General features: G+C 41.2%; 1 protein-coding gene across 1 annotated transcript in view; it reads left to right on the top strand.

Annotated features, from left to right (window-relative positions):
• The first annotated feature begins 2,516 nt into the window (after positions 1–2,516).
• LOC149464456 (keratin, type I cytoskeletal 19-like) overlaps positions 2,517–25,219 on the top strand; it is a 70,505-nt gene continuing 47,802 nt past the window's right edge. Inside the window, exon 1 of the mRNA XM_089674426.1 lies at positions 2,517–2,934. Coding sequence (XP_089530552.1) covers positions 2,554–2,934 — 381 coding nt within the window. The 5' untranslated portion in view covers positions 2,517–2,553. The remainder of the gene's footprint in view (positions 2,935–25,219) is intronic.

Raw genomic sequence — 25,219 nt, 5'->3', positions numbered from 1 at the left:
TGAGTTGTCAGTCCGCCCCTGGTCAGTGCCGAATGTCCAACTCTGAGAGTTAGAGTATTGGCTGAAGTACTCAGATCACAGTGAGTCACACACACTCCAGCTCGAGGTACTCTGTGATTGGAGGAGGGGAGAGCAATGACCTTCATCCCCCCCTCCTCCAAACACAAAGCAGTTTGTGTTCATTGGAAAGAACGCAAGGCGTTTACTGAATGGAGGAGCTGGAGTACAAATGTTCGAAGTAAAGTACTCCGTCCAGACATGTAACTCTTAGCGTCAGACTGCAATGTGCTAGGGTGAGTGTAAGTCAGAGCTGTACATAACACTGCAGTCTAGACACATTTCATTAGTGTGGATTTATTTATACGGTGTCAAAAATAGTTTTAGTCTAGAGTTCAGCTTTAGGTCTTTATTACGACATTTGAGCCAGCCAAGGTTCAATAGTGTTAGTCCATCCAAAATGAATATTTGGGTTATGGGCAGTGGTGTATTTAGGTTTTGTGCTGCCCTAGGCAAGACCAAATTCGGGCCCCCCTCCTGCAGAGACAGCCTGACAATGACCAAGAACACCCTTGTCCCCCACCCTAGAGAGCCTTCCACTACCACTGCCACCCATACACCAGCCACCATCCCTCCATGGCGAGAAAAAGAAAGACACTCACCTTCACAGCTCCGGACATCCCCAGAAATGAGAGTTGGGCTGTGCATACATCGTCATGAAGTCTGCAGCCTCTCTCGGAACCCACCAGGTCTCCATGCTGTGTGTGTCCCTTCTTCCATCCCTTCTTCCGAGGGGCAGTGCTGCCCCCCCCCTGAAAAATGCTGCCCTAGGCAAATGTCTTGTTTGCCTTGTGGTAAATACACCCCTGGTTATGGGTGGATTCCAATTGTCAGTTTATAATAGGACTATAAGTGAGGAAATCTCCATGATGGAATGTTCCACCAGTTTTTGAACATTGAAGGCAATACTTGCGCCCAGGGCAAGATGCCAGAACTGCACCTCCCGCCCCCCCACTGCTGCTGAATGGATGTAACCCCCTTTTTTGCCCAGATGCTTCATTATGCCTGTGGCAGCTGCCCACCTCCCCCCACTCTTTGACATATCTATTAAGCAAAATAATTCTATTATGATTAGATGTTTTGTGCAAAAGGTTTTTTTTTTATAATCTTCAATGAAGGCTATAAGAATGAATGAGAATTGTCAAAAAACAAGATAAAATAAAACAAACATGATTCATTAATAAAGTATTAATGTCATCTTTATTTCACTGTATTTTATCTTTTCTATTTTATTTTATTTTACTTTATTCAACATTTTTTTTCCATCTAATACAGAGCAATACACTCCAGAAAAAGTTTCCTAAAAAATAAATATCCCAACTTCATATGGGCAGCACAGTGGCTAAGTGGTTAGCACTTCTACCTAGCAGTACTAGGGTCACCGGTTCAAATCCCAACTTAGGCACCACCTGCCTGGAGTTTGTATGTTCTCCCTGTGCCTGCATGGGTTTCCTCTGGTTACTCCAGTTTCCTCCCACACTCCAAAGACATGCTGGTTGGTTAACTAGCTCCTGTCTAAATTGGCCCTAGTATGTGTATGCGTTATTGTGAGTTAGGGACAGGGGCGAACTGACCTTTTGGAAACTCGGGCACTGCCTGAGGGCTCGGGGTCAGTAGGGGGCCCCATGAGATGCCCCTGGTAGCTTTTACATAGGCTTTTTTGAGTTTGGGCAAGGACACAGGGGCCCCATGATCCCCTATTGCCCGGTGGCCCCATGAATTGTCAGTCCGCCCCTGGTTAGGGACCATAGATTGTACAACCCTTGAGGGTTAGGGACCGATGTGAATGTACAATATATATGTAAAAGCGCTGTGTAAGTTGATGGCGCTATATAAGTACCTGAAATAAATAAAATATAGCTGCATACTTTTTTCATTTGATGCTTACTGGACCTTTAAATAAGTCAGTTGACAGTTGCAGTAACTCGTAGCAACCAAAGGGCAGAAATCATCCCTCATCTTTGGATTCACTTCTTAAAGCTGGCATCTCATTGGTTGCCTGTTGGTTTTTGCATCCTTACTGTTTTCTTAACTTCTAAACAAAGTCCCAACTTGCCAATTTCTTTGTTTATTTGGTGGCGGGAGTGAAGAGGTTAACCTGTCAGACAGTGTAATTATACTCCAGAATCTGGAGAGTTGCCGTAGAATTCTTTGCGGCTCCTTTCTAAAGCTACTCTGAGCAGACATTACCCTTGTATACGATTACAATAGAGTTTAAAACTTAGCAAAGCTTCCTCCACCTTAGACACACCTTGGTAGCATAACGTGAATGAGGGTTAAAAAAAAAAAAAGGAGTGAGAGGTTCAGTTGTTATTCAAAATAATAACACCAAGGTGCAGGATTGAGCAACGTACTTAATGAGATGACACAATCCCTGTTCGCCTGCCTAGGCAACTCCCACTGGGGAAGACATAAAGTAGACTAGCTATGATACACATTTACTATACAGCAACGTGCTGATGACAGTTGACGTTTAGTAAAGATTCACAGCTGATCATGAGCCTCTACTCTAGCAAGCTCCAGTCATCCTTCACCTCTATCAATGGAGGATTAGGGGAGTCCTTTGGCTCCTGCAACTACAGCATGAGTCCTGGAAGTCAGGTGTCCAGGTCCAGATCTACCTCCCTTTCATCTTCCTTGGGGGGACTTGACTTCACCAAGGATTATCTCAATGAGAACCTTCTGGCTAATAATGGCAAGTACACCATGCAGAATTTAAATGACCGACTCGCCTCGTACTTAGAGAAAGTGCGATCGCTGGAGGAGGCCAATACAACGCTGGAGAAGAAGATCAATGACTGGCACCAGAACAAGACTCAGCATAAGAAGAAAGACTATAGCAGCTACGAGAAGGCCATCACAGACCTACAAGCACAGGTAGGTACCGAATGATAAAAGAATTTTAAAAGCTCACTTCATTTTATTACATGGGATGCAAAGTCAGATTGTTAAAGAACAGAATTAAATACTGCCGATATTGTTTTTCCTTTTAAAGTGTGTACTGATTTTGATAACTTCTCAAAATAAGAACCTTTTATACCTCCAAGTCTACTGAAGAAAGTGGTAAAGCAGCCTTTCTTAACCTTTTTAGTTAGCTCTAGAAATACTTTTCAGGTTTTTGGGGAACCTCTGCTCAAATTAATTACAACTATAGCTCATGATACATTTCATGATCATAAATTGTAGACGTTTTTAAAAAAAAAAAATATGTGGCCTATCTAGTGTATTAAACACCCAGGGCAGAGTTTTTTTTATCACCCCTACTCTATACAGCAAAATACAATTCGGTAATAATCTTGAAATGTATGAATTGGGGTGTCCACTTAGATAAGTGGCCAGTGTAGAAGTAACCCTTTAGTTAGTAGAAAATTTCCCCCATTGGTGATCATTGTAAATGGAATATCAATTTGCCATTGCTCATTGAACCCCTAGAAGCCTGAAGGGGAAACCTAGGGATCCACAAAACCATGGCTGATAAGGGCTGTTGTAAAGAATTGGAGGGCCTGATTTACTAAAGTGAAACGTGAACCTGTTTTCAAACATCCAATCATGTGCCTGGGATTATAAAAGTAGAGAACTCCCCATGAAAGTGACTGGATGGTTCACTGTGCTTTAGTTCACTTTGTATTTTTGTAACTTACGAGTCAGGGCTCTTAACGTGTACAGCATGTATAACCAAAACTTTTAAAGAATTGGCCAGAGTGGGGAATGGTTAAAACTCCTGTCAGTTTATTTTTTTTGTTGCCTGTGTCCTGATGGGGGGATTTTCTCTCACTTCCTGTCCAAGAGATGCAACAGGGAGTTAGACTGTTGTCACTGTAGCAGAAGTCTTCATAGGTTTATCCTCCACTCTTGTTCTGGTGACAGCTGTAAAATGTTGCATTTCCCATCACTTTCTGTCCTAGAGACAATGGTCACTGTTCTATGTTCACATTGGGAACATGAAAACCAATAAAAACCTGACACAGTTTTAAAAAGCATTTTTGGCTGTACATACATTTGTAGGCATTGTTCACACAGTAATAGGGAACACATAAAACACGTTCCTAATGCTCAATTAGCACCTGTCTGGGGACAGAATAAACATGCATTAACATGCAACAGTACATGCAAGTTTCAGGAATTTGTCAGGACTGAAGGTACATTGATTTTTTTCGTAGGATATCTTTTTCTATGCACTCCCGTCCTTCTGCCAGATGAATCTGTCATTGATCCTTGACCAGTGAAATTCATTCACTTAGGCAAACCTGAAATCATGGGGATGAACTTGCTAGTCTCTGGTAGGATGCTTGATATCACCCATGAATAAGCAATACAACCAAACTGAGCTTCCATTGCGACTATTGGGTCATGCAGAAGTGTGAAAACAAATGTTACCACAAACTAAAAATAATTACGGTTGCATGAAGGCATTTGAAAGTTAAGGTTTGTGACTAATACCCATTCGTTGCATTTTTTATGAAGAAAAGTGAATGGAGCTTTTACTGATCTTTATCTGTGTTGGTCAAAGATTGTAGAGGTTCCATTCAGAGTGAAAGTCTTTCTAGGATGGATAAATGTCTCACCCCCTGTCATTCTTAGTGAAAAAAAATCTCACCATCAATGGCCAGATTTGAGAAGAGTGTTTTTATTGCTAATTTTGCCAGCTCAGTATTTGTTATGGTGACCACTGTCACAGGGAACGACAGTAAGGGAAATCCAATGTTGTATGGTTGTCAATGAAGCTGGAGTAGAGGGTGAGATCAGGGGCGGACTGACAACTTATGGGGCCCCCGGGCAATAGGGGATCATGGGGCTCCTGTGTCCTTGCCCAAACTCAAAAAAGCCTATGAAAAAGGTACCAGGGGCATCTCATGGGGTCCCCTACTGACACCGGGCCCTCGGGCAGTGCCTGAGTTTCCAAATGGTCAGTCCACCCCTGGGTGAGATTCATTCTCACTTTGGGGAGATTTACATTTATTTTCTGGGTAGGTTATAGGTTTCTAGATCATGCCACAGCTGACTCAAGAAGTCAAAAGTCCAAAATTGATATCTTCAGGCCTCGTCTCTTACTGCTGATGTTCCCACATGATGTAAAAAGAAATCCGTTGGCTCTCCCAACCTGACTTCACACATATATTGTAGAATAAGGAATCGTCACACAGGGTCCTCAGTCCTCAGGCCAAAAGGTCATTCATGGACCATGGTGACAAAATCTTGTGTTTGAGTTCCCAGCTCTATCCACCCACCCCAGCTTGCCTCCCACTGCTGGTTGTCCCCACATGATGTAAAAAGCAAGCAGTTGGTTCACCTGACCAGATTTCACACATATATTTTAGAATAAGTCACCCTAGGTCCTAAGGTCATTCATGCACCATGTTGACAAAATCTTATCCTTGAGATTCCAGCTCCACCATCCGCCACATCTGGAGTCCAACTGCTAGTATCCCCAAGAGATGTAAAAATCAATCAGTTGGTTCACCCTACCAAACATCACCCATATATTGTGGAATGAGGTATAACCACAATCGACCCCCAGTTTCATGGCAGGAGTTCATTCATGGACCATGGTGAAAAAAATCTCTGTGCATAAGGTACCAGCTCCACCCATCTGCTACAGCTGAAAGTCTCACTGCTGGTGACCCCAAGTGATGTAAGAAGCAATCAGTTAATTCATCCCACCAGACGTCACCCAAATTTTGTAGGCGGAGGCCACACCTGCAGACCTGACGTCCTCAGTTAAACAAAGCTTTATTGTCAAAAATTTAGTTGCATACAGGAGTCACCAAAGAGACAATTGATGCATGTCTTAAAATGCCTGTGAAAGCTTCTAATGGTTTGCTACCTAAAGTTTTTTCGGACCGAGGACCAAGTGTGACTGTTCCTTCTACTATTTGCATTCAGCAGCTTGGATGGCCTTGCTTGCACTGATCCAGTGTTTTCTGCTATCCGAGTTTTGACTGGGGACTTGAAACAGTGATATCTTTGTGTCTCCATGTATTAAATTTTTATGTGTAACTGAAGTATGGGTAGACTGACCTTTTAAAATCAACCACCTTGGCAGAGACACAGACGCTTCCTAGTCAGGCTGATTGTTATGCTTCTTACGTGATGTGTTGTTTTGCCAGTTCTCTCAGGTAACAATGAAATATTCTTCACTCCCTTAGTTAATCCCTTATGATGCGAAAGTGTCTGTTAATGCCTGCCTCTCTCCTTGTATCCTAGCTGGATATATTAAAATCCTTTCATCTCTTCTGAGCAAAGCCCCCTTGATAATCCATAGGTTCCAGTTGTAACAACACAACACATAATTTCATTTAATAACATAGTAACAATGGTGCAGCAACTTGGGCCAATGTGAAATGGACCGAGCAATGGATATTTTTTTTTTTGTATGTTAGGCATATGCATGCTGAAAAGTGTGTAAGTGTAGACAGGCAGGGCCGGGGACGGACTGACCATTTGGAAACTCAGGCACTGCCCGAGGGCCCTGGGTCAGTAGGGGGCCCCATGAGATGCCCCTGGAACCTTTTTCATAGGCTTTTTTGAGTTTGGGCAAGGACACAGGGGCCCCATGATCCCCTATTGGCCTTGGGCCCCATGAGTTGTCAGTCCGCCCCTGGCGAGGACACAGGAGCCCCATGATCCCCTATTGCCCGGGGGCCCCATGAGTTGTAAGTCCGCACCTGGTTTGGTAAATACTGGAGAGGTAAACCATCTGATAATTTGTAATATCTCTCAGAGGCTCTATTGCTAAAAAAAAACTTCACTTGAGTCTGCACACCTGCAATGGCCATTATGATTGTTCTCTGCTCTCCTTGCTGGAACATACAAAGGTGGGCAGGAACGCTTAAAAACTCCAGGTATGCAAACATAAATTATGGCAGGGATAATGCAGTGACCTGTGTTTTTCTGTACTGGATCAGTAGGAGGCCCCATGAGATGCCCCTGGTACCTTTTTCATAGGCTTTTTTGAGTTTGGGCAAAGATACAGGGGCCCCATGATCCCTTATTGCCCGGGGCCCCATGAGTTGTCAGTCCGCCTATGGGCAGGGCAATCTTTGTTCAGAAATTATCCAGGGTCAGCATCCACTTCCTCGACTGAAATGTTGGTTTAGAAATATAAACTGTGGTATCTGCACATTTCATGTTTGTGTTTACAAATGTCTGACCCAAATCAGCCATCTGCTAATGCCTCTCACCTTGTGACTGGCTACAATGTCAAAATCTAATCATTGGTGGAGAGGAAACTGAGTAAATACTCCTCCTTGCATGCAGCAGACTAATGACATCATCATGGCAACCTCACACAAAGGGTTGATTTTAAGGTTCAGCCTGGGTTCACACCAATGCGTTGTGGGAAACGCTGCGAATCCTGTGTGTTTCCCGCACCGCATTGCAATCGCATTTCAGTCTGGTGCGGGTGTCAATAATGAATTAATGTAACCCAGGAACAGATTGCAAAACACAATGCAATTGCTGGAAATTCAGATGCAAATTTAAAAAAGGGTCCTGCACCTTTTTGTTGCGGATGTGATGCGATTTGAATCATACAAAATGTATAGATCAAATTGCACCGCACAGACATGCAGTTCGATCCCTGTGCGAATTACATGCGGTGCCCTGCATCGCATAGTATGAACCTGGGATAAAAGTTGGAGATATAAAAAAAATTATACTGTTGCTGTAAATGTATTCCCACAGAATTGAGAAGTTACTAAAAAGTCAGCTTTTTTCCTAACACAGCCTAGCTGCTATAAAATACCATATTTGCAGATACAGACATATAATTTTGTAAAATATGAATTCATCATAGGCATAGCTTCTCTGTAGTAAAAGACATAGGAAATCAGATGCAAACGCATCAAACTGCAAAGGACTGTGTATTCTGACACCTTTCAGAACCAGCATTAACTTTTTGCAATTTGAGCTACAGTAGCTCTCTTATTGAATCGGACTACACGGCACAGCTTTGCTCCCCAAGCGCATCATTGAGTCTTGGCCGCCCATGAACCTACTGCCGTTTTACCAGTTTTCCTTCCTTGGACCAATTTTGATAGATCATGACCACAGCAGACTGAGAACATCCCACATGAGCTGCAGTTTTGGAGTTGCTCTGACCCAGTCATCTAGCCACTACAATTTTACCCTTGTCAGGTCACTCAAATCAAATATACACTTGCCCATTTTTTTCTGCTTTCAACTTTAGGGACAAAATGTTCACTTGCTGCCTAATATATCCCACCCACTTTCAGATGCCATTGTAATGCGATAATCAGTGTTATCTACTTTACCTTTCAATAATCAGAATGGTATGGATGATCTGTGTAAATATCAGCAAATTGGCATTTGCCCTTGTTTAATCATCTGTGCATCATGGTGTCATTTGTCTTCTCTACTCTATATGTATTCAATATATAATATAAAGAGAGAAAAGAAACAACTGCTCAGGGGAGGACTGACAACTCATGGGGCCCCTGGGCAATAGGGGATCATGGGGCCCCTGTGTCCTTGCCCAAACTCAAAAAAGCCTATGAAAAAGGTACCAGGGGCATCTCATGGGGCCCCCTACTGACCCCCGGCCCTCGGGCAGTGCCCGAGTTTCCAAATGGTCAGTCCACTCCGGCTTTGAACTGCTGTTTCCTGTATGTCAGAAGGGGGGTTGTAAGGGGAAGAGATTCTTGCATACATTCACCTTTAAACCCCCAGGGAGCATGTACTACCAGCCTCCCTGCTTTCCCTCCTTCTCAATGTAAAGTACGCCCACCCTCACTTCCATTGTCATCTTTAGTATTGCAATCCCTCCTCTGCGTCCTTTTGTCTCTCCACTCCTGTCTGCTCTCCAGCTTTAAGAATATGTCTAATTTTTTTCACCACTCTCCTCCTCAATGTACTCAACCTGCCTAATCTCATTCTCCAAATCATCCTTCTTTACACCAACGTTCTCTTAGTACTGTCACTGCTGCTCCTCCAACCCAATGTCTTCAGTTGCTTCCTCTTCTGTAGGTGCTCTGTTCCTTTTCTCCAATATAGTTGGTGTCTTTCCCATCTGCATTCTCTGCTCCTTCTACTAAAAGTATCAATGACTTAACCTTTTACATCCACTGGACCAGCCTTTCCCATCTTTTTAACACAGTGGAACCCCCGGTCAAATGGAATCCCTGCTAGTATTTATTATAGCTACAGCTCACTTTACATGGTCATAACCAGTGGGAAGAATGCTTCTTTTATTTGTGGCCAGTGGGAAAACCCCTCTTACAGATAGCTAAAAAGATCCTTGATGTAAGTGGGAACTTATCTGAGAGACAGAAGTTACCCTTTGCTCAAGGAACTCCTAACAACCTCTGGAGCAGCCTTTCTCAACCTTTTCAACACAGAGGGACCCTTGAAATAACTTTCTGGTCTGAGGGAAACCCTGCTAAAAATTTCTATATCTACAACTCATGATACATTAGTGTGATGGCCGGTGGGAAAGAATGATCCTTACACTTGAGTTCATTGGGAAGAATTACCCCCTTACAGATAGCTTTTTAGCTTTCAACCAGGGTTCCATGGTTGCTAGGGATTCCTTGAGCAATGAGCAATATCTGCCACTCAGGTAAGTTCCCACTGACACCGTTGATCTTTTTAGATCAACGGTGTCAGTGGGAACTTACCTGAGTGGCAGATATTGCTCATTGCTCATTGCTCAAGGAATCCCTAGCAACCATGGAACCCTGGTTGAAAAACTCTACTCTGGAGGAACACTAGGATTCCTGACAACCCTGGTTAAGAAACTCTGCTCTTGAGGAACCCTAGAGTTCCACAGAATCCTGGTTGAGAATAGATGCTCCATGTCATCTGCCATATGTAATCAGTTTATCCCTGTTCTGCATCCTCTGCATCTTTTCCCTACAGTGTTGTTATTCTGGGACTACTCTGCTTTTTCTCATGTTCTCCCTGATGATGTCAAGTTCTCTCTTCTAGCGCTCTGCTTCTTCTGAGAGTTCATGGAGTCTTCAGTCTATCCCTTAGCGCTCATGCTCCATTGCCACTGTCACTGCTCTTCGACTTATATGAATGATTGTGCTGGGACTTGAGTCACAGCTTACCTGTGGAAAAACCAATCTACACACCTATATAATCTGCCCACATATGGTGACTTTTCCAACCAATATAGTTCTTTAGCCACCTATATTAAATACATGATCAAAAAAAGGACAGATTGCCTTGTCAATAACTCCTGGAGGAATCTGGCGCATAATGGATGAGCACATTGTTGTATTCATCTTGGGAGTACCTCTTTACATATAGTTTTTTCTAATAAAATGTAATACACCAGAACAAGGAATTCTGTCTTTTTTTGTTCATGTGTTATAGACCTCCCTGTCCTGGGAGTGAGCAACCTATCTTCAATGAGATTTTGAAGTCACCTGAGGATAAGAGTGGTCATGAAAGTAATGACTCGATTAGCAACTATTAGCGCCGGATGTACTACATATTGAGTCTTTTATGCCCTATTGAGTGGATTTTATATCTAGATTTTATATCTAAATCTCTACAGTGAAACACATTTTTAAAACTCTACCCCAGGCCTAAAATGTGAGCATGGGATCTAGAACAATTAGCTCAAACCCCAGTATAGAACTGTGTGATTGTTGATTTCTTCTTTTAGTATTCTGTAGCAAGAGATAGGTGAACTTCCAAAAAAGTGCTCCATTTCAGTTTTGCAAGTGCAAAAACTGGGTAATCCACATCAACCCCAATCCATCCAATCCAGTTTGTTTATCTCTAGTGCTTTTTTCTACAGTAATTATCAAAATGATTGTAGCTGCTGTATGTATTGATGTTTATAGTATTAGGAAATTGAACAGTATTATGCTTATGAGTTATTGGAAAAAGCAGTATCAGTTCAGTTTAAAGTATAACTATAACTTTCTTTTTAATTACTTTTTAGCCTCCCCTCTTCCCGCATTAAATAAAAAGTTCCTAAGCTTTTCTCAAAAGCTCTAGCGATGTCCACAGCTTCTTCTTGGGCAGAGTGCTAGTCACGTTAGTCTGCCCATTTACTGTAAGTCCGGCCTGTCTATTACACCCCCCTCCTTCCCCTAGGCTCAGTTCACAGTACTATAGGACAGAGCATGCTTGGTCTAAGAAGAATTTCCAACCCGCAACTGCCATGATTAAAGAAGAAGAGGAGGCTCTCATCATGTCATCAGACTGCAGAAAAATTCTTCCTCAGGCACTAATGTCAACCAAGGTCATGCAAGCTGTAGAAACTAAGGGCTTCTCCGTTTACAGCACACATTGAATTTTACTATTTAGTGGCACTGTGAAAAGCATCCTGGGAAGGTTACCTCAATCCCCATCCATAATCCCATAAACACAAATGTAGACATAGAGTGCAGACTCTCCATGTACAAGTCAAAAAAGAAAATGGAAGCAAAGTGAAACGGTTTTCCGTAATACCCGTAAGATCAATTATTTAATTCTAGAGCTAAAGTGTAATTGACTTTGGGAAATTGTTTCAGTTGGAGAACAGCTTTGTGAATTAGTCTCACTATTTATCCATTCCAAGAAGTCAGAGACAAAGCTTTGGTATCTGGAAGCTGTACCTCAATCACTACACATTATTAAGTCATTTGTCAGGTACGAAAGTTCACGTACATTTATTTAAAATCTAATACATAGTCCAGAGCCCTAGGCAAATATTTTTTTTCAAATTTTCATCCTACCTCTGGTGACATCATGATCTAATTATTTCCTCAGAATCATTACATCATTATTGACAGATGTTAACATGACTTCATTACATTCACATAGGGCAATTAAAGAGGATAATGATTATAAGATTCCAATAAACACTCTGCCTTTCAGTTTTGGTGAAACTCACGTATTTGCAAATAAGTTGTTTTATTTCATGCCAGAGATGTAAAATAAAGCCTCCCTAAATTCTTCAGGAATTTAAATTCTTCAGGAACCCACATGTCTACTTTTTCCTCGAGTATGGTATCTAGACAGTGTTGGTGTCAATAGTCAATAGTCTAATAAAGGGTAAAATATAGGTAAATTTCATCCCATCTCATCTTGTCTTTTCTCATCTCATCATTTGTGCTAGGGTATTCAATTAGAACAGAAAGCCATGCCATCTTACATTTTTTAATGGATGAAGTCATCAGCATGACTTTTCCATGTGACAGCCACAACCACTGTAGAAATACTGTATCAGAAACATAACTGCAAAACTTTTTTTTTTAAATTTTAGATTTAGAACGCAAAGGGATTAGAACACGTATCAGTTTTTATTGCTGCCTGTGCTCCAGTTATGGAGATTCACCCTCTCTATGTTGTTTACCATTATCATTGAAAATTAAAGTAAAAGAAAATCCCTAATTTTGGGTTGTCCCCAGAAAGGTAAAAAAGAGAAATCTTCCAATGGGGACACTACTTCTGGTGTCCTGGGGGTCCCCAAGGAATTTCCTTAATTTGAAGGTAATTCCTCTTACGTCCTGTTTGGCTATGGGACAGCCGGTGAAGGCAAATCTCCGAAATGGGACACAGATGGCAAAATAGAAATCTGACAGGGGTTATAACCTTTCCTTGCACTATCCAAAATTAAAAAAAAAGTTTTGCCTATAGTTCTACTTTAAAAAAATGTAGTGAGACTTCTACTTTAAAAGAATTTTGATCATCACAATATACTTTGTTTATTCTCTTTCTACAGCCCAAACACTTGGTCACCTTAGCCATGTGACTGTCGAGGACCAATTAGCAGTTTGGGTCTGCTCCGAACCATCCTTCTGCTGTCTGCCATATACTACTTTTGGCAGAGGCTCTGTCACTGAGCTCTCCTAATTTAGATGTTACTCTGCCAAAGGCACAATTGCACTTTAATCTAGCTCTGCATCTGGGCATAATTATTATTATTATTATTATACAGTATTTATATAGCGCCAAAAGGTTTGCTCAGCTCTGTACATTATAGTGGGGGACAGTACATGAGACAATACAGTAAAAAAACAATACATGAGGGGTTCGAGGGCCCTGCTCTTTCGAGCTTACAATCTAGGAGGGAGGGGATAGTGGTACAGGAGGAAGTGGCTGTGGGAGATGGAGTGGTAGGAGGAGTGGAGGAGATCGGCTGTTAGGTGAGGGTGGGGTAGGCTTCCCTGAAGAGATGGGTTTTTAGGGTGCGCCTAAAGGTGAGGAGGGTAAGTGACAGTCTGATGGATTGGGGTAGTGAGTTCCAGAGGATGGGGGAAGTCCTGGAGAAGTCCTGCAGTCGGGCATGGGAGGAGGAGACCAGGGAGCTAGAAAGTAGGAGGTCTTGTGAGGAGCGAAGAGTGCGGGTCAGGTGGTATTTGGGTATCAGGTCGGTGAGGTAGTTTTGGGCAGCGTTATGAATGGCTTTGTATGTCAATGTTAGTAGTTTTAATTTAATGCGTTCGTATTGTATGCTCCTGCTTCCTTCCCCATCAACAAATACAAGCCCATTTCTCACATATATGCTTCCCACCAAATCAGTAAGCCTTTCCTGCCCTATTTGTATTTACAACCATGCAATCAATACAATGGTGTGAAGAATAAGGCTCCATTCACACTTGTATGCCTCTAAAGTTTCACAACTTTGGACTGCAATTTTGGTGCAACTTTGATGCAATTTGCCACCGCTTTAGATGGTTGCAACTTGGATGTGATTTGTTTTCCCTCTGCAAAGTCAGACCCACTGTTCCACCACTGTTGCATGTAAAACATTCAGGTATGACTTCCATGCAACTTTTGAGGGTTACCATTGAAGTCTATGGTCCTCAAGTTGCATTAATGCCGGATCAAAGTAGTGCATGAACTACTTTGAAGTCGCTGCGACTTTAACCACATGTCGCCCAGCCACTGTATAAATACGGCCGCAGGGCGGCGCGGCTGGGCAAAAGCACGTTTTAAAACTTGTGTTTTGAAAACAGGTAGGGGGCGTGCGCGAAGCGCGCCTCCGCCCTACCTGTCCCGCCGATCACAGCTGCGGATGTCAGTCTCTGGGTCACAGCCGGTTGTTACCGGCCATGTCCCGGCGATCGGCGGCAATCGCTGACAGAAAGCACAGCTGCAGTAGCTGTGCTTTCTGTCAGTTCCCTGACAGCTCCAGGACACGCTGATCGGGACAGAAGAGTTTCTCTCTCCCGATCAGCGGTGTTCCCTGCAGTACACACCCCCGCCCCCTAATAAAACACTCCCCTCACACAGTTACCCTTTCCCTGAATAATAAACTTAACCCCTTCCTCCCCAGTGCCATTAGTACAGTGTCAGTGTTTTTTTTTTTTGCACTGATCACTGTATTGGTGTCACTGGGGATGTCAGTGACCCCAAGTCATTACCCCCCAATGTCAGAATGTCTGCCGCAGTTCCGCAGTCCTGCCATAAGTTGCTGATCGCCGCCATAAGTCATTGATCGTCGCCATAAGTCGCTGATCGCCGCCATTATTAGTATAAAAAAGACCTAAAAATCCCAGTATCTTTCCCGCCATTTGTAAACGCTATAACTTTCACGTAAACCAATTAATTTACACGTATTGGATTTTTTTTAGCAAAGACATGTCGCAGAATGCATTTTGGCAGAAATTTATGACTAAATTTGATTTTTAAATTTTTTTTTACTGGACATGTTTTATAGCAAAAAGTCCAAAATATTGTTTTTTTTCCTCAAAATTGTCAGCCTTTTTTTTTATAGCGCAAAAAATAAAAACCGCACAGGCGATCAAATACCACTGAAAGAAAGCTCAATTTGTGGCGAAAAAAAGCATGTAAATTTCATTTATGTACCGTATTGCATGACCGTGCAATTGTCCGTTAAACAAGTGCAGCGCTGTATAGCAAAAAAATGGCGTAAATTGCAGTATCTATACCATAGTTTGTAGACGCTATAACTTCCACACAAAGCAATCAATATACACTTATTGGGATTTTTTTTACCAAAAACATGTAGCAGAATACATTTTGGCCTAAATGTATAAATAACTTTGAGTTTACTATATATTTTTTATAGCTGAAAGTAAAAAATATTGTTTTTCTTCAAAATTTTTGGCATTTTTTTGTTTATAGCGTGAAAAACAAAAAGTTGATCAAATACCACCGAAAGAAAGCTCTATTTGTGTGAAAAAAGGGACATAAATTTCGTTTGGGTGCAGCATTGCATGACCGCGCAATTATCAGTTGAATTAGTGCAGCGCCGAGTAGCAAAAAAAGGCCTGGTCATTAAGGGGGGTAAATCCTCAGGAGGGCAAGTGGTTAAGTCACACATACATGAATGGTTATCATTGGAAAACATGCGGTACAACTTTTCATGCAACTTTGATGTCCAAAATCGCATGACAAGTGTGAATGGAGTGTAAGTGTGATTGCAATACTGTATATAATATGCAGTTAAAAGCATGATGTAAAGAATAAAAATATTTGATTCATTTTTATATGCATGTGCTTCATTGAGTAATAGTGATCCATAGCTTCAACGTGTAGGTGAGAAATGCAACTATTAAAGCAAATGGACAGTGTTTAAGCATGACTGTAAAGCTGAATTACCTGTGATCAATCGCAGTAAGGTTAGTCTGGTCATAACTGTCTAAATAAATTGCCTCCTTAAATTGAGCTTTTAGCGATAACTCATATTTTATGCTATCATTTAGCAGATGTGTTAAAACTTGAAAGGGTATGATTGTCTACACAGTAGAAAGGGGAACTATGTCATGGCAGTTTTAAAGGACCAGTCCACCCAAAACTGTTATTCCAAGATGCTGGAATATTCAAAGATAGGCAAAATATGTCAGGATAGACAGGGATTGTCATAAGGATCTCTCATCAGTGGAGTATCCAACACATACCAGAAGATCTGGTCTCCCAGCCTCTACCTTTAACCAGGGGCGGACTGACCATTTGGAAACTCGGGCAATGCCCAAGGGCCCGGGGTCAGTAGGGGGCCCCATGAGATGCCCCTGGTACCTTTTTCATAGGCTTTTTTGAGTTTGGGCAAGGACACAGGGGCCCCATGATCCCTTATTGCCCGGGGGCCCCATGAGTTGTCAGTCCGCCCCTGCCTTTAACTAGTCCTTTTTGGGCTCAATAATCCTATATTTGCAGTGTAGCATGTGTGCATTTTAGTAAGACAGCGTTTCTCAACCTTTTCTAAGCCAAGGAACCCTTTAAAATGATGGACAATCTTAAGACACCCCATTCTAAAATGTAAAAACTAAACAAATAGTTGTATGTAATATAACGGCATCTGCATATGTAGGACGCCCAATAGTAGAGGCAATTTATTCTTAGCAAATACACCTTTGCACACTGGTGTGGCTAATGTTCTAGCATTTGCCTTCTCCCTCAGTCAGCTAACATGACCCCAATTGTGATGGCGAGAGGCAGGGGAGGGGTAAACAAGATGCTGTGTTGGCATTCAACATCCTCAGTATCAGCCAATGACATCATTAGATCTTAGGATGCCAGAGGTTGGCCTGCACAATGACCAGGGTTGTCTTGATCCACCGGCTTAATAGTTGCAAATTTTGGGGCAATTTTTAGGCATTTTACCAAAGCACCTCTGAAGAACCTATAAACTACCCTGGTTGAAAAACACTGATGCAAGATATTGCCCAAAGCTTAATAACTTGCTGTAAAAAAATTGTAAACACAAGGCAGGTGCATGATAGTTGGACCTACACTGTCACATGAAGCCGGGAGTCTAAGCTCTGTCTATGCTTTGCAGGAGTGACTTTGCAGCCTGGTCTCAGTGGAAATAGTTTTAATGAGGCTGGCCATCATTTAAAGTGGAGCTCCACCCAAAAGGGGAAGTTCCGCTTTAAGGACTGCTCCCCATTAAGGATTGGCACCTTTGGGGACCGGGTATCCAAATTTGACAGGTACCTGCTCCCACTTTTGGTCTGATCGTCTAGGCGATCGGAAGTGGAAGGTGTCCTCCATCCCTCCCTCCCTGTAGTATTTTGGGACATGTGACAGGTCCCAGAAGACTACAGGACCATTCATGAAGTGCAGCGCTACTCACACATGTGCAGTGGGTACCCGGCTGTGAAGCCGCAAGCAATCACAGCCAGGTGCCCACACTGAAGATGCCGGCCTCCTGGAATACAGGACGGCCGGTGAAACAGCTGCGGGGGACACACCACAGGACCGAGGGACAGGTAAGTGGCTGTTTTTTAAAAGTCAGCAGCTACAGTTTTTGTAGCTGCTGACTTTTATTTTTTGATAGGTTGAGTCACTTTAACCTGAAAGGCAGAGGAAAAGTAGTTGTGGAAATGGTGTATTGCAGCAGATGCTGATTAATATTTTTTTTATCGTTTAATGAGTTTTTTTTTATTTTGTCCAGAGTTCTGCTTAACATTTTAGTGTTTTTTTCATCGCAGGTATTTATATAGCGTCAACAATTTACACTGTGCTCTATATATATTTTACATTCATATCAGTCTCTGCCCTCAAGGAGTCTACAATCTAAGGTCCTTATGTTACATGCATACATACACATACTAGGGCCAATTTAATTATAACTATGTTCATGGTAACATTTAGCTGTTTGGCTGAAGCCATTCTCAACTAGGGTTCCTCCAAAGGCTGCTAGGGGTTTTTGAGCTGTGGTTAATTGACCAACCATCTGATGGTTCCAGGGCCAGCACCACTTGGTCGAGCCAGCAGCATGGCACCAATGATCTTTTTAACAGTCTGTAAGGATTGCAGTCATCCTACTGACCACCAATGTAAAAGGAATTTTTCCCATAAATCTTTGATGAAGTGGTTTTAGTGAGGGTTCCCCAAGACCTGAAAATGAATTTAAGGGGTTCCTCTGGGGTAAAAAAGTTGAGAAAGGTTGCTCTAGAGATATAATATTGACCTTGTAGTCTCCAGGGGCCAAGGGACCATTGTCATTTACTGCTTGTTTGTAATTCCCTTTGGATGAATTGAATGTGCTTAGCTATCAGTGGTAGAAAGCGGTTCTCCAAAAGTAACCTTAGGTGACTCCTATATCTTCATCCTCTATACCATCATTCACCTCTTGGCATATGGACAGCTTCAGCAAGGACTGCTGTGTGTAGACCAGTCCGGGTTGGCGGATGTGTGCATAAACTGTATCCGGAAGATTTTCATAATAATATTTATATTTCAACAATGATGTACAGCGTTCGGTATAGCTAATCTGTATATGTTATAATTATTAGTATAAGGTATTTTTTACTAGCTTGGTTTTCAGGTCATCATGGCCCCAAGGTCTTAGCTTAATTGTTGCTACTGATATTTTGTCTTGGCACTGCCTCGAAACATATTATTACATAAATATAAAATGCTTGTAGAGAGTGAAAAATAAAGAACAGGTGTACAGTATGCAGCACAATATTTTATAGTAATTGAACTGGTTCTTATAGCCACATAAGTACAGAACCTATGGGATGAATGAATTTAAAACATATCTAAACAAAAAAGCAAAAATTTAACATTTTGCAGCCAAGCATTAATTTTGGTGAATTTAATAGTTTTCTTTTTGGGCTTTTTTCCTTTAATTTAACACGTCTATTATTTTTTTACTTCCTTTAACAGACCAGGGTCTGTCAGAGTTGGGACAAACTACAGTATTTACCACTGACAGGGGTGCTTACAGGTGTTAGCTTTTATTAATTTATGTAAAGCTTTTATTTCAAAAAGAAATAAAAAATGCCTAAAAATGTTAGCTGGAGTTCAGCTTTAATTTGAAAAGTACATCTAAGGCTTTATTTGCTCAGGCGTTGACTTGGAAAAAAGGGCCACACACCCAAAACATGTTGTCCCAACAACTGCCATAACGTCCTACTAGACATCATCAGTAGCTTCTGTTTTTTCCTTTTGGCAGCAGCACCAGCTTTGCCCATACCGGGAGCTGGCAGATTGCAGAAACATATTGAAACTCAAACTCTTTATATTCTCTGGGGATTATTAACTTGGATCATATGTCAGGGTGGAGATCCCGAGGCTAATGTGGACATACGTGAAAGCGCGAGGCAGGAGAGTCCATCTAACTTAAGTTGAGATTTCTGATGTCCTGCACAACCATTGTGAACATGGGAGTGTATTTATTTTATATGGTTTTATTATTAAAGGATTCATTGCACTAGGGTGCATGCACTTTTTGTCTTTTTTTCCTTTTTGCTCATGGTGCTTTGAGCTGTCCCTGGAAGCATTTGAGGAGATTTACTAAAATGGAGCGTGCAAAACCTGATGCAGGTCTGCATAGAAACCAATCAGCTTCCAGGTTTTATTGTCAAAGCTTAATTAAAGAAGCTAAAGTTGGAAGCGGATTGGCTACCATGCACAACTGCACCAGATTCTTTGTGTGCCAGTTTTAGTAAATCGCCCCCATTATGTCCTGTTTCCCATAGCAGAAGCTTAAAATGACATAGACTTTAGCAGGCTGTGGACTGATGCAAAGTGCAACTAATTATATATAGTTTTGGATTTAGATACTGTGTGAATGGCAGCAGCAGCAGGAATTCTGCTGATTCATGCTTTTTTTTTTACCCCGTTAGCGACTAGATTCCATACAGTTTAATGACAGGTCCTTGGTTGACCCAGCTATCTGTGGCTGTTCGCACATGATCACTGCTGGAGGCACTTTGCACATCAAACACTACCTTGATTGACAATGTTGACCAAGGGTGACTTTTCCAGAATTGCTTTTCTAATGACAACCTTAGATAGGAAATGTGTTACTAGCTGGATCACAAGGTGAAAATGAAGGAAAAAGCTTACGAAAAGAAAACAAATGCAGCGATTAGTGTCAAGGACTGGTAAGCATTATATAAAATTTTTGTTTTTAGGCTTAGGCACTCTTTAAGTTTATGAACATGCATTCTTTCCATTTTTAAAAAATAGGTAAAATATTGATGTAGAAGGGATCTCATGAACCCCAAAAAATACTAGAATTTCAAAATATTCCTAAGAGTAAGGGATAATGCAAGTACCAGCAATAGTTGAAGCAACATGCAAATCAGCCAGAATGCAATTTTTTTTTTTTTTTTTCTAATGTGAGTATCACAAACAAAACAAGAGTTTTCCCATTCAGACTTACTAGCTAGCCAGCAAGAAAAAAATCAACTTTCATTCTCTAAAAATTTGTGGTAAAAACAGATATTTTATTGGCAAATATATGTGGATGCCACATGCCCTCGCCAAGGCTCCTCTGTAAAATGCGGTCCTAACTTATATTTGAGAGTCTCCATAATGGACATACAATATATAGCAATGGATAAATTAAGGGCAAGTATGTAGAATGTGCTGGTTACTTACATTCCAGACAGAAAACAAAGTCTGAACACTTTACTTAAAACAAAAATAACATGACATAGTCCACATGCATAAGAACAGTTCTTCCTTACATCCCTAAACCCTAACTCAGGCTTGTGTGATGCCCCGGCATACCTGCAAAAGGTAAATTTCATCAGTGGCAAGTCCATTGGTATCGACATCATCCTGCAGCTGGTGTCTTTGGGGTGAATCCCAAGCTCCAGTGGCTTCCTACATTACAACGGGTTCCAAGATGACAGAAGGTATATTGCCATTCTCTTTCAGACCAAGGATTCATGTGAAGAGCCAAGAGCCTCAGGCTCTGGACCACTGTCCCTTTTACAACCCCAAGATCAAAAAGTCAAACCTAAAAAGCCTGCCAAACAGCAAACTCGGAAACTTTGGTTAACCCTTCTGTCCACGGCAGCACCTATCTAGCTGGTTTGCAACCCGCTTACAAAATAAATACTGGTGTCTATCGAGCCAAACAACTAGATAATCCTTTTCCCCCAAAATTAAGGGCTATGCCATCATCAGGAACATGTGGTTTGAGCTCTAAATTTCACCCCTGTGTGAGTTTATGGTTGGACATGTATAAAAGACCTGTGGTAGGTTAACCAGGTCTATTGCCAATTAAATTAACCTGGAACTTGCAACACATATATGTGTTTATCTGAATAAGCAACAGTTCTCTATCTATAGAATGTGCTTCCCAAAACCAGGCCTGAAAAGAAACCATTTACAAATGTTGGTGGTCCTTTGTATAGGTCTGGCACAAGAAAGATGAAATTTCAGTTGCAAATGCAAAGGAAACTTAGAAGAAATACAATATTGCCATACTAAAGTATCATATTGACTTATGTTCTTGATTTTCATAAATAGACAATACCTTTTGCTTCAGGCTGGAAGCCAGACAGTGTTTACCAAGGGAAAAAGGACTGCAGAAAGCAGATCAACAGGATCTACAGGCTATTGCCAGACTAATAATTTACAGTAATATGCAGACAAAAAGAATTGCGGAATTACTGTATATGACTGTTTATAAACTTGGAGGTTACCTAGTAGTAGTTTTAAAATGTAACCCCTCAACAGGACATGAAGTGTGTCCATGTTCAACCATCTTGCCATGGATCTTATTTTCTGTTCAGCTACTAGATACAAAAAGAGGAAGCCCTATGTAAGAAACTTACACAGGGCTGAGATTTCTCTCTCATCCCCCATGTGAAACTACTAGGCATCTGAGTGGCCATTCACCAAGCACCATTGCTGTCACATGGAAGGAAGGGGTGTTATATGTTACATGCTCCACATAACTGAAAGTACTGCTTTTTTTTCTCAATTCGCTCACGAAGACCGAATGGAGGAGTTGGGAAGGGAAGAGAAGGTAAGTATGGGCTGCTAAGGAGGATGGTGGTTAAAATGAAACCAAACCCATTGATTGAACTGTTTCCAAAAAGCTTACATTCAAAGCATGCTGTAAATGACAGTTTCCTGTGCTCTCATCCTAAGACTTAGTTTACAATTGCAGTAGGGGGGCTGTGAAAAAAGGTAGTTGAGCCATATTTTTAATGCTCCACAAACCAAATGCCACAGCAAACATGACACCCTCCAGGCAGTAAGAAGGCAACACATCATCTTCCCTCCGCTTGTCAAACCCCCTCTGAAAATTGTTTCATCACGGATTGTTCTTAAAAGGGCAACACTTGTGTAGACCATCATCAAATGGCTGGTGTCATAGCTGATCACATGTGCAGCGCCATGACAACTGCAAATCAACAGAGGCTAAGACGGCAGCTTCCTTGGCTGTATAGAATTCAAGTGAATATGTTCCTTTTACCTGCATATGAAAATCACCGATTTCCTGAAATGAATATCACCATATCTGGATGACTATCTTGTGCCTATGGTACCAGCAGACATCTCCTTTTGAAAGGATAGGTCAACTGGGCCAGTATTAATGTCTTGTCCAGTCACTATTGTCCCCAAAGACAAGCAATTTCTTTTTCCTCCTCACTCTCTCACCTGTCTCCATAGTATTAACATGCAATGCTCTGGAGACGTACCCATATTCAATGTTCCTGGATATCCAAACACCATGTAATGTCTTTAAATCTCAAGCAATATCTCCAACTCAAAAACCTCTTTACATTTTTTATTTACGTTTATACCTTCCAACCTATTGAAATGAGAAAGAGAGACACATTTTTATCACAAACTATGTAGGCGAAGAACACACTCCATTTCCACACCCAATTTTACAGACCATAAAAAATTAATATGCAAAAAATTATAGGTTAAACCTAGAAGTGCCTTTGTTCACCACTCTTTTTACTTTATGCAGGCTTTTGAAACTAACATATACAATAATTTACAGGTTGGATAAATGGGTTAGTGTACTATAACCCATAGTGAGAGTTCATCAGTACATTTTTATAAAAGAATATACACCAAAAAGAGGACAAGTGAGAAGAAAAGTGGGTCCTAGAGACAGTCCTTACTGATTATGGACAGTTGAGAGCAGAGGTGGACTGACAACTCATGGGGCCCCCGGGCAATAGGGGATAATGGGCCCCCTGTGTCCTTGCCCAAACTCAAAAAAGCCTATGAAAAAGGTACCAGGGGCATCTCATGGGGCCCCCTACTGACCCCGGGCCCTCGGGCAGTGCCCGAGTTTCCAAATGGTCAGTCCGCCCCTGGTTGAGAGCATTAATTGCTCAGAAATTACAAAATAAGACTACACTGTCCTAACTGGACCAATCCTTTATTGTAGCCTGGTATAGAAGGAATATCTGGCTGTAGACACCTTCACACTTTGGATTCCTACCTCACCACACCATATTTCATTCTAACACTTACAAAATACACAACTGAAAGTATAACATGACCAGAAAGTCATCATGGCAAAGGTAACACAATAAATAACATACCATTACACTAATTATCCCCATAAACACACAAAAAAAATATTCATGTTGATATACTGGAAATCTGAAATGATGATCAGTAGTAGGAGCTCATAACAATAAACCTATTACATACCCAGTAGGGAAATCCCTTTTACTATATTTAAAGGGTCGGAAAGGCAAAACATGTTTTTTTATAGTGTAGGGAAAGGGAAAGTTCAGATTTTTGTCTTTTTCCACCCTTCTTTTTTTCCTGGTGACCATTGTCACTAAGATAGAAAAAAAGTGAAAAAAAACTACATTTTAAAATTGACACCAGAGAAGGCAATCAAGGGAAATCTTCCAAATGTTTCCATGATTACTGTCTAAAATGGAATTCTCCCCATTTTAATGATGTGTCTTATCATTTCCTGTTGTAACTGTCCTCAAAATAATGTTCTTTTTCCTTAATTACTTGAATACCAACCTGTAATTTCCCTTTTTTTCAGTTTTCAGTTTTACTGACTTAGCCACATTAATTCTAAGTAATTTTTTTAGATAGATGGAACATTCTTTTGGTATTATTTAATAATATTTTAATTTTTTTATTTACCATATAAAGGACAATAGACCAAAAATTCTGACTAAAGAAAACTTTTTGCCTTAATTTCTGTTAAAGTAAAAATGCCAGGACACAACGAACACTACCAAAATGAAAATTTTTGGGAAGTAGACACTCCAAGGCAATTTTGTAAGGTGTTAAGATTTTGGTAAACTACTGTGTTTTGGCTTATAGAATTTGTCCTCTTATGTTGGACTGTTTGTTTGTTGAATTTTTTGTACAGGTTTTTGATGTCTCCCTAACGCACAGGTCTTTGCATTCCTCACTACAATTACAGTGTATCATAGCTACTACTATAGCTTATGACTGCTGTTTACTGCTGTCGACAGCTACATGCCACTTAAACTAGACCTAAACTCAGTAGAAGGTTTCCTATGCTGGCCTACACATCTAGAAATAGCAATTGTGTCTAAGCAGTTTCAGAAAAATTTACCTTCATCATAGCTGTCTCTTTGCCGGAGACTCTGACATGAGGAAGCAAAGCCCTGCCTCTACCAAGATGGCTGTCTGCACAGAAACACAGTGCAGAGCAAGATATGTAAGTCAGTAATCAGGGAAGGTCAGATGCACCACGACCTCAGGCAATACTGGTGAAAAGTCCTTTGTGCTGTCTTCATTTTTTAAGATCAGCTTTCAGAGATTAGTTCTTCGGTAAAGGCCAACTCGGTTTTCCTGACATAATTTAATACCATAAAGCAGATTAGGAAAACAGCCAACTATGAAAATATTATGTCTACCTTTCTTTTAATTATTTTTCACTACTTTGTGTGTAAATATACTTGATAAATCTCAATAATTTGTTTTTATTTGCTTTTAGCAATAAAAGTACTGAACTTACCAGCTGGTTCTCAGTGCCAAAAATAAATTTACTGGCACTAAAATAAAAAATGGGGCTGATGTGCTTTATTTGCTGTGGCTACATTTTACTCCCTGTTTGGCCCTAAAGCTTCTGAAGCCCTTTGTGAGACTTCCTTCCCTGTCACTAGAAGCCACAGAAGGTACGGCAGATGCAACAAGAGGATATTGTGGAGGGGGAGAAGATGCAGAAAGTGAGGAGTAAAGAGGAGCATGAGGAGGAGTGTTGACCTCATTGAGGTTCTGCTCTCACCAAGCTCTGTGGTGCAGAGTCATGTGTTTCCTCATGCATGTGGTACCAAAATATCTGGAACTTTTACCACAGTAGACAGAGGCTGTAGACCAGAATTCTTCTGTTGGCAGCAGATACAATAAAAAAAGTCCCACACTGCAGAGCTCAGTGGACCTTAGGATAGCAGTGACCTGTACATGTTGGGCAGTGCCTCCAGTTGGTTTGTCCCTTCATTTGCCCCAAGAGAAATTCCTCACTTGCTAATTATCTGCTTCTTCTGCAGATCTTTCCTCCTATAGGTGGCACCAA

The sequence above is a fragment of the Staurois parvus genome, unplaced genomic scaffold, assembly GCF_062004578.1.
Source record: "Staurois parvus isolate SC_StPar_1 unplaced genomic scaffold, SC_StPar_1.0 ptg000151l, whole genome shotgun sequence".
NCBI lineage: Eukaryota > Metazoa > Chordata > Amphibia > Anura > Ranidae > Staurois > Staurois parvus.
Note: the sequence above shows the minus strand (reverse complement) of the source record. Positions and strands in the feature narration are given on the sequence as shown.